The sequence below is a fragment of the Rhinopithecus roxellana genome, chromosome 5 (assembly GCF_007565055.1).
Source record: "Rhinopithecus roxellana isolate Shanxi Qingling chromosome 5, ASM756505v1, whole genome shotgun sequence".
Lineage (NCBI taxonomy): Eukaryota > Metazoa > Chordata > Mammalia > Primates > Cercopithecidae > Rhinopithecus > Rhinopithecus roxellana.
This window is the reverse complement of record NC_044553.1, coordinates 131230288-131249231: the sequence shown is the minus strand read 5'-3', so window position 1 is coordinate 131249231 and position 18944 is coordinate 131230288. Positions and strand designations below refer to the sequence as shown.

At 43.0% G+C, this 18944-nt stretch overlaps 2 protein-coding genes across 8 annotated transcripts in view; both read right to left on the bottom strand.

Annotated features, from left to right (window-relative positions):
- LOC104656358 (nucleophosmin-like) overlaps positions 1-18944 on the bottom strand; it is a 560652-nt gene that overhangs the window by 392246 nt on the left and 149462 nt on the right. The gene's annotated exons all lie outside the window — the stretch shown is intronic.
- Positions 1-18944, bottom strand: part of PSEN1 (presenilin 1) — an 87951-nt gene that overhangs the window by 64109 nt on the left and 4898 nt on the right. For 2 of the 4 annotated variants that reach the window (XM_010355838.2, XM_010355846.2), the window contains exons 2-3: positions 10989-11070; positions 10759-10898 (exon numbers count right to left, since the gene is read on the bottom strand). In XM_010355838.2, the coding sequence (XP_010354140.1) occupies positions 10759-10845 (87 nt within the window). In that variant the 5' untranslated portion in view covers positions 10846-10898; positions 10989-11070. The remainder of the gene's footprint in view (positions 1-10758; positions 10899-10988; positions 11071-18944) is intronic. The other 2 variants (XM_010355853.2, XM_010355862.2) reach the window with 1 other exon arrangement.

Below are 18944 nucleotides of genomic sequence, written 5' to 3'. Positions count from 1 at the left end.
GGCCAGGCTGGTCTTGAACTCGTGGCTTCACGTGATTGCCCACCTCGACCTCCCAAAGTGCTGGGATTACAGGCGTGAGCCACCGTGCCAGGCCTGTATGATACTATTTATATAAAATTACAGTAAATGGCTGGGCACAGTGACAAAACATGGTTGCCTGGGGATGGGGAGGAATCAGAGGAGAAAGAGAGATTACAACAAAGCATGAAGAAACTTCTGGAGGTAATGGACATGTTCATTATCTTAACTGTGGTGGTGGTTTCAAGATTATACATATGGGGGGGAGGGATAGCATTAAGAGATATACCTAATGTAAATGAGGAGTTAATGGGTGCAGCACACCAACATGGCACATGTATACATATGTAACAAACCTGCACATTGTGCACATGCACCCTAGAACTTAAAGTATAATAAAAAAGAAAAAGAGTATACATACATATCAAAACTTATCACACTGTATACTTTAAACATGTACATTTTACATCAATTATACCACAATAAAGCTGTTTTCAAAAATGTATCTTTCTTGGGCTGGGGGTGGTGGCTCATGCCTGTAATCCCAGCACTTTGGGAGGTTGAGGCGGACGGATCATCTGAGGTCAGGAGTTTGAGATCAGCCTGGCCAACATGGTAAAACCCCATCTCTCCAAAAAAAAAAAACAAACAAACAAAAAAATTAGCCAGGTGTGGTGGCACGCACCTGAATCCCAGCTACTCAGGAGGCTGAGGCAGGAGAATAGCTTGAACCCAGGAGGCAGAGGTTGCAGGGGGCCAAGATTGTGCTACTGCACTCCAGCCTGGGCAACAAGAGTGAAACTCTATTGCAAAAAAAAAGAAAAAAAAAATACATCTTTCTCAAAGGAGTGCGTAGGTGCTTTGAAAAGTGTCAAATGAGAGGAAAGTGGTACTAGAATACCGAGGGATTTCCAAAAGGAAAAATCTTGGTAGCTAAATATGAGAATGATGACTTAAGCATGGTATTATCTATAAAGCTATTTTAAAGAAAGGCCAGGCACAGTGGCTCAAGCCTGTAATCCCAGCACTCTGGGAGGCTGAGGCGGGCAGACCACGAGGTCAGAAGATCGAGACCATCCTGGCTAACACGGTGAAACTCCATCTTTACTAAAAATACAAAAAATGAGCCGGGCATGGTGGCAGGCACCTAAGTAGTCCCAGCTACTCGGGAGGCTGAGCCAGGAGAATGGTGTGAACCCACGAGGCGCAGCATGCAGTGAGTCGAGATCGTGCCACTGTACTCCAGCCTGGGCGACAGAGGGACACTCCATCTCAAAAAATAAAAATAAAAACCTTTTTATCATGGAAAAAATTCAAACAAACATTGTTAGAAATGTACAATAAAGCCCATGTGCAATTTATTCAACTTCAATAATTATGAACTCATGCTAATCTTGTTTCATCTACTCTCCCCCTCACCTCACTTTGCCACTCCAGTATTATTTTGAGGCAAATCTTAGATATATCATTTCCTTCATAAATATTTTAGTATGTATTTCTAAAAGATGGGAACTTGAAGCCTTTTGCATTTGTGGCTTGATAGCTCATTTCTTCCAAAATATTCTTATTTTTATTTATATTATTTATTTTATTTATTTATTTTTGAGACGGAGTCTGGCTCTGTTGTCCAGGCTGGAGTGCAGTGGCATGATCACTGCTCGCTGCAACCCCCACTTCCCAGGCTCAAGTCATCCTCCCACCTCAGCCTCCCAAGTACCTGGGACTATAGGCACATGCCACCATGCCCAGCTAATTATTATTATTATTATTATTATTATTTACTTTTTTTTTCGTAGAGATGGGGTTTCACCATGTTGCCCAGGCTGGTCCCAAACTCCTGAGCTCAAGTGATCCATCCGCCTCAGCCTTCCAAAGTGATAGGATTACAAGTATGAGCCACCATGCCATAAAATATTTTTAAATGGAATCTTAGATCCACAGCAAAATTGAGCAGAAAGTAGAGAGTTCCCACATACCCTCTCCAACAGGCATAGCCTCTCTCTGTCAACATCCTGCACCACTGTGGTAAACTGTTACAACAGATGAACCTACATTGACAGTCCACAGTTTACCTTAGGGTTCACTTTTGGTGTTATACAGTCTATGGGTTTGTATAAACAGACAATGACAGGTTTCCATGATTACAGTATCATACAGAATAGTTTCACTGCCCTAAAAAATCTGTATGCTTCAGGAGGCCAAGAAGGGAGAATCGCTTGAGCCCAAGAGTTCAAGACCGGCCTCGGCAACATAGCGAGACCCCAGCTCTACCAAAAAAAGGAAAACTAACAACAAAAAATATTAGCCAGGCATGGTGGCACACACCTGTACTCCCAGCTATTCACAAGGCTGAGATGGAAGAATCACTTGAGCCCAGGACTTAGAGACTGCAGTGAGCTATGATCACACCACTATACTCTAGCCTGGGTGATAGAAGGAGACCCTGTCTCAAAAAAAATAATAATGATAAAATATATTTGATTCTATGTTGGACATATAAATATACCTCATTCTTAAATATGGCAATTTTCATAAGAAATGTTAATATTTATTGAACAAGTATGTGCTAGGTAGTGTACTAATTCAGGTTATCTCATTTAATTTAAATAAAACTCTAAGTTAATTGCTATAAACTTCATTTAACAGAAAAAGAAACTGAAGTTTAGTGAGGCCAGATAATTTGCCAAATATCATAGTGCTAAGAAGTTCTAGAACGGAGATTCAAAGTCCAACTGTGTAGTCAAGAGACCCTACTGTTAACCACTACCTTTACACTACTAACTGGGTAAACCATAAGCAATTAATGATAAAGATTGAGATTACTGCCACATTCTCACTGTTATAAATAAAACTTCAATAAAAATTCTTGGCACTCCTCTGGTAATATTTTTATAGGATAAACCTCTAGAAGTAAAATGCTAGATCAGATTAGATTAGGTTAGATTTAATTGCTAAATTATTTCCAAAAGGCATGTATATCTGTAGATTCAATTAATAGCTTGCCTCCAAATAAATACTAACTTAACTCCAAAGAACACAGCATACAAGAAAGGCTATTTCCCTACAACCTCAGTAGCAGTGTATCAATTTTAACTCACTGATAGGTAAGAAGTGAAGTTTTAATTTTTATCTCTATTAGTAAGGCTGATCAACTAGGCTTTTCATATATTTATTGTCATTTCTATTTCTTACTCCATAAATATTGCTTGTAACCTTTGCTACTGAGTTAGTTGTTCATGTTCCTTTTTAATTTCATAAGAATTCTATGTATATTGGGATATATCTGTCATGTATTTCAAGCCTTTGTCCTAGTTTGTTTTGGACTTTGTTCACGGCAGTTTTTGCCACACGTTTTTTTCTTTTTTTGAGGCAGGGTCTCACTCTGTTGCCCAGGTTGAAGTGCAGTGGCATGATTACAGCTCACTGCAGCCTCAACCTCCTACTCTCAAACAATTCTCCTGCCTCAGCTTCCCAAGTAGCTGGAACCACAGAAGCACACTACCACACCCCACTAATTTTCACAGTTTTTTTTGTAGAGACAAGATCGTGCTATGTTACCCAGTCTAGTCTCAAACTCCTGCTCTGAAGGGATCCTCCTGCCTCAGCCTCCCAAAGTACTAGGAATACAGACATGAGCCACCACACCTAGCTCTATAATTAAGTTTATAATTGTGTGTAGTTGAATATGAACTTAGGTAATTTTATAAAGAAAACAGTAACTTATTAGGCCGGGCGCGGTGGCTCAAGCCTGTAATCCCAGCACTTTGGGAGGCCGAGACGGGCGGATCACAAGGTCAGGAGATCGAGACCATCCTGGCTAACACGGTGAAACCCCGTCTCTACTAAAAAGTACAAAAAACTAGCCGGGCGAGGTGGCGGGCGCCTGTAATCCCAGCTACTCGGGAGGCTGAGGCGGGAGAATGGCGTGAACCCGGGAGGCGGAGCTTGCAGTGAGCTGAGATCTGGCCACTGCACTCCAGCCTGGGTGACAGAGCGAGACTCCGTCTCAAAAAAAAGAAAAAAAAAAAAAAAAAAAAAGAAAACAGTAACTTATTTTAACAACACCCCAAATCCTAATGTTTTTCAATATATACACACATATACATAGTTATAAGTGTTTACAAATATTATATTCTACCCTTTTCCCTTAATATTTCATGCACACATGTAAGCAGTTAACATGCCTACGTGGTTATAATGTATTCAATTATGTTAATATATTTATAGTGTGAATATTTACTTAAAATACATGTTTTCAATAATTAATATTTGTAAGAAAATGTATTGGCAGTCACGGTGGCTCATGCCTGTAATCCCAACACTTTGAGAGGCCTAGGTGGGCAGATCACTTGAGGTCAGGAGTTCAAGACCAACCTGACCAACATGGTGAAACCCCATCTCTATCTAAAATGCTAAAATTACCCAGGTGTGGTGGCACACCCCTCTAATTCCAACTACTCAGGAGGCTAAGGCAGGAGAATCGCTTGAACCTAGGAGGCGGAGGCTGCAGTGAGCCGAGATCGTGCAACTGAACACCAGCCTGAGCAACAGAGGGAGGCTCCATTTCAAAAAAAAAAAAAAAAAGGAAAGAAAATGTATTAATCCTTTAAGACTTAATGGGCAAAAAAAAAAAAAAAGACTTAATGGATATTGTTTTTTTTTTTTTTTTTTTTTTTTGAGACGGAGGCTTGCTCTGCCGCCCAGGCTGGAGTGCAGTGGCCGGATCTCAGCTCACTGCAAGCTCCGCCTCCCGGGTTTACGCCATTCTCCTGGCTCAGCCTCCCGAGTAGCTGGGACTACAGGCGCCCGCCTCGTCGCCCGGCTAGTTTTTTGTATTTTTTAGTAGAGACGGGGTTTCACCGTATTAGCCAGGATGGTCTCGATCTCCTGACCTCGTGATCCGCCCGTCTCGGCCTCCCAAAGTGCTGGGATTACAGGCTTGAGCCACCGTGCCCGGCCTTAATGGATATTGTTTGAATTTCTACAATGAGAAATGTGGGGCTCTAAGCCTGCTCTGTAGGACAGAACTAGAAGAGTGGCTTAACCAAAGAACTGGCAAGTTAAGTGGAAAACTTGAAAACATTTATTAATCATCGGGAACATGTTTCCAACAACACACATAATTCCATTCAGCATCTGACCAAGCTTTGTGATTCCCTGGAGTCAGAGGTTTAACCATTCCTCTAATGCCAAGAAAGGCTGTCATTTCCACAAACAGTTGACATAACCGGTTAGAAATAATACTGAACATTTATGGGGCTGTTATGTTAGGCTTAAGCCTAAAGTTTCTTAATATGTATTAAGATTTGTGCCTAAGAGATTTTACTCATGCAAAAGCTAGCATGTTTCTCTGGAGGTCATTGAGATTTTAAGTTCTTTTTTGCCTTACTCCACTTTAACACAACTGAGAAAACAAATTCATAACTATAAACGATACAATAACACTGTCAAAGGCTAACTAGAGCTGCAGATTCTATTTAAATTTAGATCACCCCTTTCATTTATTTTTTTATCTCCTCAAGGTCCTTTAAATAGCTTCTAGGTTTGTTTTTTGCTTATTTTTATGTATTTATTTGAGACAGGGTCTCACTTTGTCACCTAGGCTGGAGTGCAATGGTGTGATCTCGGCTAAATGCAGCTTTGACCTCCCCAGGTGAACCCTGAAAGCAATCCTCGTGCCTCAGTCTCCCAAGTAGCTAGGATACAAGGGCACACCACCATGCCTGGCTAATTTTTGTATTTTTAATAGAGACGGGTTTCACCATGATGGCCAGGCTGGTCTGGAACTCCTGGCCTCAAGTAATCCACCCACCTTAGCCTCCCAAAGTGCTGGGATTATAGGTGTGAGCCACTAAGCCCAGTGAACATTTATTTTTTTTCAAATGGAGACTAAGAAACATAACTGAAGCTTTTATTGATGACAAGGGCACAATATAAACTGCAATTACCAATAAGAATATAAGAATGCTCTCAAAGATCTCATGCTAACCAGGGTTTCACCATGTTGGCCAGGCTGGTCTCAAACTCCTGACTTCAAGTGATCTGCCCGCCTCGGCCTCTCAAAGTGCTGGGATTACATGTGTGAGCCACCATGCCCGGCCTTTTTTGGTTTCTTTTGTATCAGCTGTTCTAACTCCATGACATTAGTCAGTCATCACAGAAAACTTTGAATGCTTGATCCCTTTCCACAGATATTCCACAGGTAGTATACTATTCTTTTGTGACCTTTCTTCACATTAAAAAATATAAAAAATATTTTAGGTTGGGCACGGTGACTCACCCCTGTAATCCCAGCACTTTGGGAAGCCAAGACAGGTGGACCACTTGAGCTCAGAAGTTCGGGACCAGACTGCGCAACATGGTGAAACCTTGTTTCTGCCAAAAATACAAAAAAGTAGCCGGGTGCAGTGGCATGAGCCTGTGGTCCCAACTACCTGGGAGGCTGAGGTGATAGGATCACTTAAGCCTGGGAGGTTGAGGTTGTGGCGAATTGAGATAGCATCACCGCACTCCAGCTTGGGTGACAGAGTGAGATTACTTTTTTCAAAACAGCTTTTTAAATTATTAAAACATTTAATATTATATTTAGTATTATAGAACATTTAGTATTACAGAACATTTAGTATTACATTTAGTATTATAGAACATTTAGAAAATGAAAGGGGGAGGCCGGGCGCGGTGGCTCAAGCCTGTAATCCCAGCACTTTGGGAGGCCGAGACGGGCGGATCACGAGGTCAGGAGATCGAGACCATCCTGGCTAACACAGTGAAACCCCGTCTCTACTAAAAAAAAATACAAAAACTAGCCGGGCGAGGTGGCGGGCGCCTGTAGTCCCAGCTACTCGGGAGGCTGAGGCGGGAGAATGGCACAAACCCGGGAGGCGGAGCTTGCAGTGAGCTGAGATCGGGCCACTGCACTCCAGTCCGGGCGACAGAGCGAGACTCCGCCTCAAAAAAAAAAAAAAAAAAAGAAAATGAAAGGGGGAAATCACCAAGATCACCCATGTTTTTCTTCTCTTATTTTTCCAAGATAGGTAATACGGCCGTGAACCTGGCCTGCAATATACTCTTGATGCATAACCACTTTGGAAGAATCCTAGCAATCTCTAAAATAGTTCTAAGACCCAAATATCCAATCACAGCAACTATCTTTGAGAAACTCACACAAGGGCACACAGACTAATGAATTAGTATGTCACAGCAGTACTGTCAGTTATTGTGAAAAACTGGAACCTACCAAATGTCTGTAAACAGAACAATTTTTTTTTTTTTTGAGACGGAGTCTCGCTCTGTCGCCCAGGCTGGAGTGCAGTGGCCGGATCTCGGCTCACTGCAAGCTCCGCCTCCCGGGTTCCCGCCATTCTCCTGCCTCAGCCTCCCGAGTAGCTGGGACTACAGGGGCCGCCACCTCGCCCGGCTAGTTTTTTTGTATTTTTTTTAGTAGAGACGAGGTTTCACCGGGTTAGCCAGGATGGTCTCGATCTCCTGACCTCGTGATGGGCCTGTCTCGGCCTCCCAAAGTGCTGGGATTACAGGCTTGAGCCACCGCGCCCCGCCAAACAGAACAATTTTTATATATTCACAAGAGAAAACGAATGCTAGAGCTACATGCATCTACGTATACATGAATGTCTAAAATTCTACAAAGGAATGTATCTTTTGCAACATATACTAACATATATGTGGAAATTCTCTTCAACTTTCAGACACAAACTACATAAAGTTTTTTGTGTTTTGTTTTTTGAGATGGAGTCTCACTCTGTCGCCAGGCTGGAGTGCAGTGGCATGCTCTCTGCTCACTGCAACCTCTGCCTCCTGGGTTCAAGTGATCCTCCTGCCTCAGCATCCTGAGCAGCTGGAACTACAGGTATGCGTGCACTACCACACCCAGCTAATTTTTGTATTTTTTAGTAGAGACGAGGTTTCACCATGTTGACCAGGATGGTCTCAGTCTCTTGACCCTGTGATCCGCCCTCCTCGGCCTCCCAAAGTGCTGGGATTACTTTGGGAGTAAGCCACCGCACCCTGCTGCTTTTTTTTTTTTTTTTTTTTTTTTTTTGGTCTCACTCTGTCACCCAGGCTAGAGTGTAGAATGCAATGGTGAGATCTTGGCTCACTACAACTTCCACCTCCCGAGTTCAAGCAATTCTCTGCCTCAGCCTCTGGAGTAGCTGGGATTACAGGCGCCCACCATCACACCCGGCTAAATTTTGTATTTTTTTTTAGTAGAGACAGGGTTTCACCATGTTGGCCAGGCTGGTCTTGAACTCCTGACCTCATGATCCACCAGCCTCGGCCTCCCAAAGTGCTGGGATTACAGGTGTGAGCCACTACGCCCAGCCTAAAGTTTTAAAACATGCCAAGTGTATTACATAATATGATACGATTTATGTACATAAATATTACAGTAAGCCTAATACCCAATTTTATTATAGTAAATATGATAAATACCCAATTCAGGACAGTAACTATCCTGAGAAAAGAGGAAAAGGAATGGGGGAGGGGCACTTCAATTTTATCTGCAATTTTTTTGTCATATAACTAGTCTCTTTTCAAATTAAATGCAAAATCTTGCTTTGTTTAGTTAGGATTTCATTTAGCGTAGGATCAATAAGCAATAGAAGCAAAAAAAGCTTATCAAAAAACGAGCAAATAAGATGTTAAAGTTTAATAAAGTTGGGTGAAAGGTACATGGGTGTCTGTTACATTAAGTGCCATACTTTCTGTATGTCCTTGAAACATTTCACAACAAAAACTTGAGAAATAATATTTGGGCTAAAAAAACAAACACAACTTCAGTTCTCTGACTATTCTGTCATCAAACTTCAAATCCCTTTACTATGAATGAAATTATGCACAGCAGCCCACAAAAAGAAAACTATTTTCTAGGCTATAGCAGCTCGTCACAGTATGTGCTTAGAGTTGAAGAAATGAAGCTAAAGGCAACATTTAACCTTTGGACCAAGAAATGCTTTAGAGGTTATATTCTATTTGAACTCTAACAATATAGAACTGTAATAGTACTCGAAGTTAACCAAGAAAGTCAACTAAGTGAATAAGACTTGGTTAGTCAGATCCAAAATTGTTTCAATTTGATTACACACTTCTGGTAGATAACTGATGTGATCCTATTGCTCAGGACTGTCCCAATTTTAAAACTGAAAGTCCTGTGTTCCAGAACCTCTAGTTTTAGACAAACTGGGACAACTGGCCATCCTAGCTTCTAGGCACATCAAAACTTTCCAGCTGGGAAAGAATTTTCAAATTAGCTAGTAAATTATCTAATTTTACTGATGAGAAGAGTGAAGAATCCTAAACCTTCAGAGTGTAAAAGGAAGTTCCAGGCCATCCAGTGCTCTAGTTCAATTGCTGAATTCACAGACTAGTCCTCTACAGATTTTGCTAGAGTGGCCTTTCAGCCTTTTGTGACTGTTTGTAGTGAAAAGTACACACAAGCCTACAAGGCAGCCCAGATGTACAATAACTGTGGGAAAATTAAAAAAAATAAAAAATACAGAGCCTCTCTATGTTGCCCATGCTGGACTCAAACGCCTAGACTCAAGCAATCCTTGTACCTCAGCCTCCTGAGTAGCTGGGACTACAGGCATCCACCACCAAGCCAGGCTATGAGAAAGTTCTTTTTATTGATCCAGACCTTATTGCCTGGTAACTTCCACCACTGTTCCTAGCTCTGCTCTCTGGTCCTAACAAAGGAAAATCTGACCCCACACCTAGTGCAACTGGATAGGTTATAGTTGGCCTTGTGGTTTCCTCTATTCTGGTTCCGCCTCTAAAAATCCTACAGATACTGTAGGACTACAGAATATCCATGCAGTCTGCGCTCCTTTTCTTTCTTTCCTTTTCTTTCTTTTTCTTTCTCTATTTATTTATTTTGTATTTATTTATTTTTTTTGAGACAGAGTTTCGCTCTTGTCGCCCAGGCTGGAGTGCAATGGCGCAATCTCAGCTCACTGCAACCTCCATCTCCTGGGTTCCAGCAGTTCTCCTGGCTCAGCCTCCCAAATAGCTGGGATTACAGGCACCCACCATCAAGCCCAGCTAATTTTTGTATTGTCAGTAGAGACGGGGTTTCTCCATGGTGACCAAGCTGGTCTTGAACTCCTGACCTTGGGTGATCTCCCCGCCTCGGCCTCCCAAAGTGCTGGGATTATAGGCATGAGCCACCGCGCCCTGGCCTCTACTCTCACTTTATAATGATTAGCTAGTAGAGTTGTAGTCAGATTTGACATCTGTGTATGTAGCTGGTGAGGAGTCTCTTTGTCCCACAGCACAGATTACATTCCTTTCCTGAATCCCTCTTTGAACTCTGAGAATTTCTACACTTATCCTTACATTGTACAATCATAATGAATATTTACTGAGCACTAACAGGAACTGTTAGGTACTGAATACAGTAAATAAAATAAACTCAGCCATAGGAGAAGAAGAGCAAGATAGGTAAAATAATAAACAACGTGAACTCTGAGGTGCTGCACACCTTGGGAAGCTGGAGAAGGCTTCACCTGAGGTGGTGATATGTGAGTTAGGTAGGAACTGTATCAACACCTGTGCGTTAAACAGCCCTGTGTCCCCCAACAATCAGCTGAAGTTCAACAAATAGATTGTAAATTTGGTAAAGTAGAGAAAGCCTGCTCAGCCCCCTCAGCATTTCTTAGAGGTAAGGGAAGATGATAAGTGAATCCAGTCTGGCAAAGGCAGTTGCAGAGACTGACACTGTACCTGGCTACGTACAGTATTGCTCAGGTGGTTGTCCTCGGACATCTGTGCATTCTGGAAGTAGGACAACGGTGCAGGTAACTCTGTCATTGGAGCAACTGTATAGAAATACTGTTTCACAGAAAACAAAGCCTCTTGAGGTTCTGAAAAGGGAAAGAAAAACAGAACTTTGTACACTACAATTATACTGTTTTAAAAAATAGTTTCATAGATTACACTAAGCAGAAACAAACCTTTCTTTCATGTGTTCTCCTCCAGGCCAAGCTGTCTAAGGACTTCAAAGACTGTTGTCACTTGCAGGCTCCCGGATTAGGTCTGAAATACGATTTCACCAGGTCATCCATTATTAGTTAAATCCTAGTAAATTCATTTAAACCAATCAAATACTTATAAGACCAATTTGTAAACCAGGAATGTATTAATTTATCACCACCTTCAACTGACAAATTTACTATGAGCTCAAGGTAGACCGCTTTAGCAATAAGTAGAACCACCTGAGACACCAAACATTTTTTTTTTTTTTTTTTTTTTTTTTGAGACGGAGTCTCGCTCTGTCGCCCAGGCTGGAGGGCAGTGGCCGGATCTCAGCTCACTGCAAGCTCCGCCTCCCGGGTTTACGCCATTCTCCTGCCTCAGCCTCCCGGGTAGCTGGGACTACAGGCGCCAACCACCTCGCCCGGCTAGTTTTTTGTATTTTTTTTAGTAGAGACGGGGCGGGGGTGTTTCACCATGTTAGCCAGGATGGTCTCGATCTCCTGACCTCGTGATCTGCCCGTCTCGGCCTCCCAAAGTGCTGGGATTACAGGCTTGAGCCACCACGCCCGGCCGACACCAAACATTTTCAACCACAAAGATACTTAATGACTTCCAATTTCTAGCCAAGGAAGCTGAGTAATCTTAAAGAATGTTCTCCCCAACATTCCTTTTTCTGTGCAGACCAATTCAACCTAATCTTTATATTTTCATAAAATCATTTGTCTAGCACTTTTAATTTTGTAAAATTCTATAATCTCATCTTATCCTTATCACAATGCCCAAGGCAGGATGAACAAATAACATGCTTATTTTACAAAAGGAGAAGGGAATCCAGAGAAGTTCAGTGACTTGCTTAAGATGACACAACTGGGTAGAGCTGGCAAGAATCGCAGACTTGGCCAGGTGCAGTGGCTCATGCCTGTAATCCCACCATTGTGGGAGGCCAAGGCAGGTGGATCATGAGGTCAGGAGTTCGAGACCAGCCTGACCAACATGGTGAAACCCCACCTCTACTAAAAATACAAATATTAGCCGGGCGTGGTGGCATGCACCTGTAATCCCAGCTACTCAGGAGGTTGAGGCAGGAGAATCACTTGAACCCAGGAGGTGGAGGTTGCAGTGAGCTGAGATGGCACCATCACACTCCAGCCTGGGCGACAGAGTGAGACTCCATTTCAAAAAAAAAAAGAATGGCAGACTCCTGACTCCCAGTCTCAGGCCTCTCCTTTGATGTTGGGACAGCCTTATTTACAGGAATGACTGTGTCTCTCAGAGTTCACCCACCCTCCTGGGGGGCCACATTTCCATTTGCCTGTCTACCTTAATTTCCATCAACCAATTCTTCATGATTTCAACTTCTCCTTTTCACAGGTCTTCAGAAATACAGGAAAAATCCATGTACATACCTAACGCTAATTAATACATTACCATATACATATTTACATTAAAAAAATTTTTCTCAATGTCCTATTTCATTTTCACTTTTAACATCAGGATATACTTTCTTCTAAATATTCCATTTTTTTTCTTCTAATGATTTTTCATAAAAAATGCATATAGTACCTTTTCCTCTAGCAAAGGTATCAAGTTCAAAATAACTCTTAACTACTTATATTTATATCATTCAAATCATTACACATTTTTAACCAAGGTGACGTTCTACTTTATCATACATGCTTTTATATACCATGTCCATCTTTCTCTTCCCTTCACCTTCAGCCCATTGTCAGCTAGCATGACATCAGTGAAATGCAAATTCATATTAACTGAAAACATGGCGCAAATTTGCTTAAAAAATAAAGTGGTTAAGGCCAGGAGTTGCAGATCAGTCTCCAGCCTGGGCAACACAGCAAGACACTATCTCTAAAAAACACGAATTAGCTGGGTGCAGGCGGGATGCATATGTAGTCGTTCCAACTGCTCAGGAGGCTGAGGGGGGAGGATTGCTTGAGTCCAGGAATTAGAGGCTGCAATGAGCCAAGATCTCGTCACTGTACTCAGCCTGGGCAACAGAGTAAGACTCTGTTTCAAACAAAACAAAACAAAAAAAGATTTTTCAAAATGAGATTTTTGTGGGAATTTAACCTATAGAGTTATTGATACCTTTGTTGTTGTCTTTATTTTGAGACACAGTCTTGCTCTGTCACCCAGGCTGGTGTGTAGTGGCACGATCTCGCTCACTGGAACTGCTACCTCCTGGGTTCAAGCAATTCTCGTGTCTCAGCTCCCCGAATAGCTGGGATTTCAGGTGTGCACTACCATGTTCAGCTAATTTTTGTATCTTTAGTAGAGACTGGGTTTCACCATGTTGGCCAGGCTGGTCTCAAACTCCTGACCACAAGTGATCCACCCACATCAGCCTCCCAAAGTGCCAGGATTACAGGTGTGAGCCACCACGACCAGCCCTGTTCCTGTCTTTTAATAAGGACAAAATTAAGATTTCACAATACAGACAGTCCCTAATGACAGTTCAATGTAAAACTGTTCAGCTTTAGTATGACGCAAAAACAGTATATATTCAGTAGAAACTGCACTTTTTGAGCATCCATACAAGTTCACTTCAGTGAAGTAAGTAGTCAATAAATTGCATGAGGCCGGGTTCGGTGGTTCATGCCTGTAAACCCAGCACTGTGGGAAGCTGAGACGGATGGATTACTTGAGGCCAGGAGTTCGTGACTAGCCTGGCCAACATGGTGAAACCCTGTTTCTACTAAAAACACACACACAAAAAAAATGGCTGGGTGTGGGTGGTGGGTGCCTGTGGTTCCAGCTACTCAGGAGGCTGAGGTGGAAGGATCACTGGAGCCAAGAAAGTTGAGGCTGCAGTGAGCAGTGACTGCATCACTACACTCCAGCCTGAGTGACAGAGTGAGACCCTGTCTCAAAAAAACAAATAATAAAATAATAAAAGTACACTCCATTATGGAAAAACCCATAGAAATCTCATATAATCCCTCAGAAACAAAGCAAGTAAACAAGACAATCTTAGCCAAATGAAACAAGGCAAAGAAAGGGTAATGCAAGCAAAAACAAAAGGTAAGTAGGTTGGATGCAGTGGCTCACGCCTATAATCCCAGCACTATGGGAGGCCGAGGCAGACAGATCACTTGAGGCCAGGAGTTCAAGACCAGCCTGGCCAACATGGTGAAACCCTGTCTCTACTAAAAACACAAAAATTAGCTGGGTGTGGTGGCTCGTGCCTGTAATCCCAGCTACTAAGGAGGCTGAGGCAGGAGAATCGCTTGAACCTGGGAGGCGTAGGTTGCAGTGAACCAAGATTGTGCCACTGTACCCCAGCCTGGGTGACAGAGCAAGACTCTGTCTCAAAAAATAAAATAAATAAATGGTATATAACTAAACTATATTACACTTACAGGTTAAATATGAGAAGTGATTACCGTGCACTAAACAAGATTAGTACAATCTTATACAATAAATTTAGTAGAAATACTATTAAATAATAAGACTGATTATTCACTAAACAAGAAAGACACTGTCTACTCATATGTAAAACTTAAGAGACAAACACTATTAAACTAAGGCTTAATAAACTAACGTTTTTTTATTTTTATTTTTTTTTTTTATTTTTTTTTTTGAGACGGAGTCTTGCTCTGCCGCCCAGGCTGGAGTGCAGTGGCCGGCTCTCAGCTCACTGCAAGCTCCGCCTCCCGGGTTCACGCCATTCTCCTGTCTCAGCCTCCCGAGTAGCTGGGACTACAGGCGCCCGCCTCGTCGCCCGGCTAGTTTTTCGTATTTTTTTAGTAGAGACGGGGTTTCACCGTATTAGCCAGGATGGTCTCGATCTCCTGACCTCGTGATCCGCCCGTCTCGGCCTCCCAAAGTGCTGGGATTACAGGCTTGAGCCACCGCGCCCGGCCTAAACTAATGTATTATATTCACTTTATCCTTTCACAGAGGAAAACAATGTGGCACACAGAAGTTAACTTGCTTAAGGTCACATCTGGCAAGCAAGGAGTTGGAATTCACAGAGTACACTATATAGCCGCTTAATAAAACTCCACACCTGCCCCGTAGGAGTTTACGGCAATGAGGATTACGGTATTTTGAAGCGATTTTGATTACTAGTAAAACTATTACTTAGAAGTAAATGAGATCTTAAACTTCAAAAACTGCTCTAAGTATAAATTAAAAACTGAAGCACCAAAAGCATTTTCAATAATTTCAATATCCTAGTATTTATGTTTTTTTAAAAAAAAGGATAAGCTGGCCAAGCGCAGTGGCTCACACCTGCAATCCCAGCACTTTGGGAGGCTGAGGCGGGCAGATCACAAGGTCAGGAGTTCCAGACCAGTCTGGCCAATATGGTGAAACTCCGTCTCTACTAAAAAATACAAAAATTAGCCAGGCGTGGTGACGTGCACCTGTAGTCCCAGCTACTCAGGAGGCTGAGGCAGGAGAATCGCTTGAACCCAGGAGGCGGAGGTTGTAATGAGCCAAGATTACGCCACTGCATTCCTGCCTGGGCGACGGAGTGAGACTCCATCTCAAAAAAAAAAAAAGGATAAGCTATAACGCAATTTTTTTCTTTTTTTTTCTGTAAGAGATAAGGTCTCACTCGGTCACCCAGGTTGAAGTACAGTGGCAATCATAGCTCACTGCAGCCTTCAATCCTGGCCTCAGTCGATCCTCCCACCTCAGCCTCCCAAGCATGTGGGACTACATGGTTGGCTAGTTTTTTATTTAGAGAAAGGGTCTTGCTGTATTGCCCAGGCTGGTCTTGAACTCCTGGCCTCAAGCAACCCTACCACCTCAGTCTCCCAAGTAGTTAGGATTATAGACCCGAGCCCCTGCAGCCACTGGTCATTCTGAAAGAAGTAGTTTCCATTTTTACCCTATGCTAATAGGATCTGTTCAGTTATTACAAGAAACCATACAAGCTGGTACAAACTGGTCATACTGCAGCTTTCTCAGACAAATCCTGTAAAAATCATCAATAATAAAGTAGTCACTTTAGCATTTTCCAATACTATCTTCAACGTTCTTTTCGCATCTATTCTTCCATTTGAGTCTTAAAGAAACCTCATGAGGGGCCGGGTGCGGTGGCTCACACCTGTAATCCCAGCACTCTGGGAGGCCGAGGCAGGTGGATCACAAGGTCAGGAGTTAGAGACTATCCTGGCTAACACGGTGAAACCCCATCTCTACTAAAAATACAAAAAAATTAGCCGGGCATGGTGGTGGGCGCCGGTAGTGCCAGCTACTTGGGAGGCTGAGGCAGGAGAATGGCATGAACCCGGGAGGTTGAGCTTGCTGTAAGCCAAGATCACGCCACTGCACTCCAGCCCGGGCAACAGAGCAAGACTCCGTCTCAAAAAAAAAAAAAAAAAGGGCCGGGCGCGGTGGCTCAAGCCTGTAATCCCAGCACTTTGGGAGGCCGAGACGGGCGGATCACGAGGTCAGGAGATCGAGACCATCCTGGCTAACATGGTGAAACCCCGTCTCTACTAAAAATACAAAAAACTAGCCGGGCGACATGGCGGGCGCCTGTAGTCCCAGCTACTTGGGAGGCTGAGGCAGGAGAATGGCCTGAACCCGGGAGGCGGAGCTTGCAGTGAGCTGAGATCCGGCCACTGCACTCCAGCCTGGGCGGCAGAGCGAGACTCCGTCTCAAAAAAAAAAAAAAAAAGAAACCTCATGAGGAAAGGAATCTGAACTGACATGTAAAAAAAACTCAGAAAAGGTAAAAGATTTTGCCTGCACAGGGTTACAGAGCGAGTGTATACCAATGCCGGTTCCAGAACCCAAGTCTTCTGATGCCCAGTCCAGGTCTTTCCCAGTTCACCCAGAGAAACCTTGTGCCTCCCTTGATGCTTCCAAAGATCACAATGCTACAAGGTGAGCCTCCCTGGGACAGCTGCTCTTTACAGGGGGCTCAGTAGGAAGCAGAGGCAGGCAACAGGGCTAGGTCTTCAATGAGGCCTGATGAACAAACAAGCGCTACTGGGACAAAGAAAGGGGCAGGCAAAGCTAGATTTGATTTGGGTCCAGTAACAGCTGAAAACAATTGAGGACTGCAAGGAGGTCAATGACCCCACCGTTCAGGCGGCATGGCAAGACACTAGGAGACTTTTTAACATTCTTAGCCCTGTAAACAACAACAACAACAAACAGTTACTGGGATCTGAGGATCTTTCATGGGACCTGAATTGAGGAGTAGGTGGGAGTAGGGACAGAATCTACTTTGGTGTTTTTGCTCTCTGGTAACCTGCTGCAAACTGACAGAGCACAACACTTGAATTCACTGACATCCATTTCCTTAATCTCGAGACACTTGCTAAATCAGACAAAAGGAAAACGAAATCCTTCTCTGACGGGAAACTAGAATTTATCTGTTATATACAATGAGATTAAAAAAGCCCCAGGAGAACTACAAATAATCTCCAAACTCAGATGTGCTGAACAGAGAAGTCTGTCTAACCAGAAAACCTTCTACCCATCAGCACTGCAGAAATTATCACAGGAGCAATGTCCAGAATCTCAAAATAAGTTTATTAAAAATCTCATTCAAGAAAGTACCAACAGAAAAGTATTAATACATTTTTTTCTCTCACTGTATCCCAGTGTAACAACAAAACCTCCAACTCCTACAGAACATGGTTACTTATTGATACATTTTCTTTTTTCACCCTCAGATATAAATATAAACAAAATCTGTACTGTGGAAAAACATCTTCAGGAGATTTTTAACCATGATCTCTAGCACAAAGGGCTTGTAGCTTGTTTTAATGTCTCTAAGCTACTAGACTAGTTTCTCTTTCACTGAGAGAACTGCTACAAGTATTTTCTGCTGCATCTGCACTGCAATGCTGTTTTCAAGTGCCAATGAGCTTGTGATTTATTCTTTATTTTACAAAAGTATTTAATCAGCCTTAGTGTTACTTTGAAAGCTTCTCCCTGGACAGGCAGCCCAAGTTCTGATGTTATGAATGGGCTGGAAAAGCCTCTACTTGAGTTTTTAAAGGTTCACATCCAATAGTAAATGTAACCTAACTCTAAATTCCAACCTATAATTGAACATATTATTATTAGTGAGACATAGTTTCGCTCTTGTCGCCCAGGCTGGAATGCAATGCCGGGATCATGGCTCACTGCAACCTCCACCTCCTGGGTTCAAGCGATTCTCCTGCCTCAGCCTCCTGAGTAGCTGGGATTACAGACGCCCACCACCATGCCCAGCTAATTTTTGTATTTTTTTTTTTTTTTTTTTTTTTTTTGAGAAGGAGTCTCACTCTGTCACCCAGGCTGGAGTGCAGTGGCCAGATCTCAGCTCACTGCAAACTCCGCCTCCCGGGTTTACGCCATTCTCCTGCCTCAGCCTCCCGAGTAGCTGGGACTACAGGCGCCCGCCACCTCGCCCGGCTAGTTTTTTGTATTTTTTTAGTAGAGACGGGGTTTCACCGTGTTAGCCAGGATAGTCTCGATCTCCTGACCTCGTGATCCGCCCGCCTCGGCCTCCCAAAGTGCTGGGATTACAGGCTTGAGCCACCGCGCCCGGCCGGCAATTTTTGTATTTTTAGTAGAGATGGAGGTGTCACCATGTTGGCCTGGCTGGTCTTGAACTCCTGACCTCAGGTAATCCACTACCTTAGCTGGGATTACAGGCGTGAGCCACTGTGCCCAGACTATACTTGAAATTAATAAAACAATTTTTTTAAACTAATTTTAAAACTTTAGGAATACATCCTCAAAAGACTCCTCTGGTTTTTAAGAGACTAGGAGCAAATCATTTCTCCAGCCCTATAAAAGGCTTTGTGAAAGCAGTAGACGCTAAAAAGAGCAAGGGTAGTGATACATCCCATTTGGTGATTTTTTTTCCTCCTCCTCCCATCCCACGCCACCTGTTAACCATCTGTGGTAGATTAGATTATTATTCAGCCAATATTCACTCCCTCCCCCAGCCTGGCCAAGGGAGG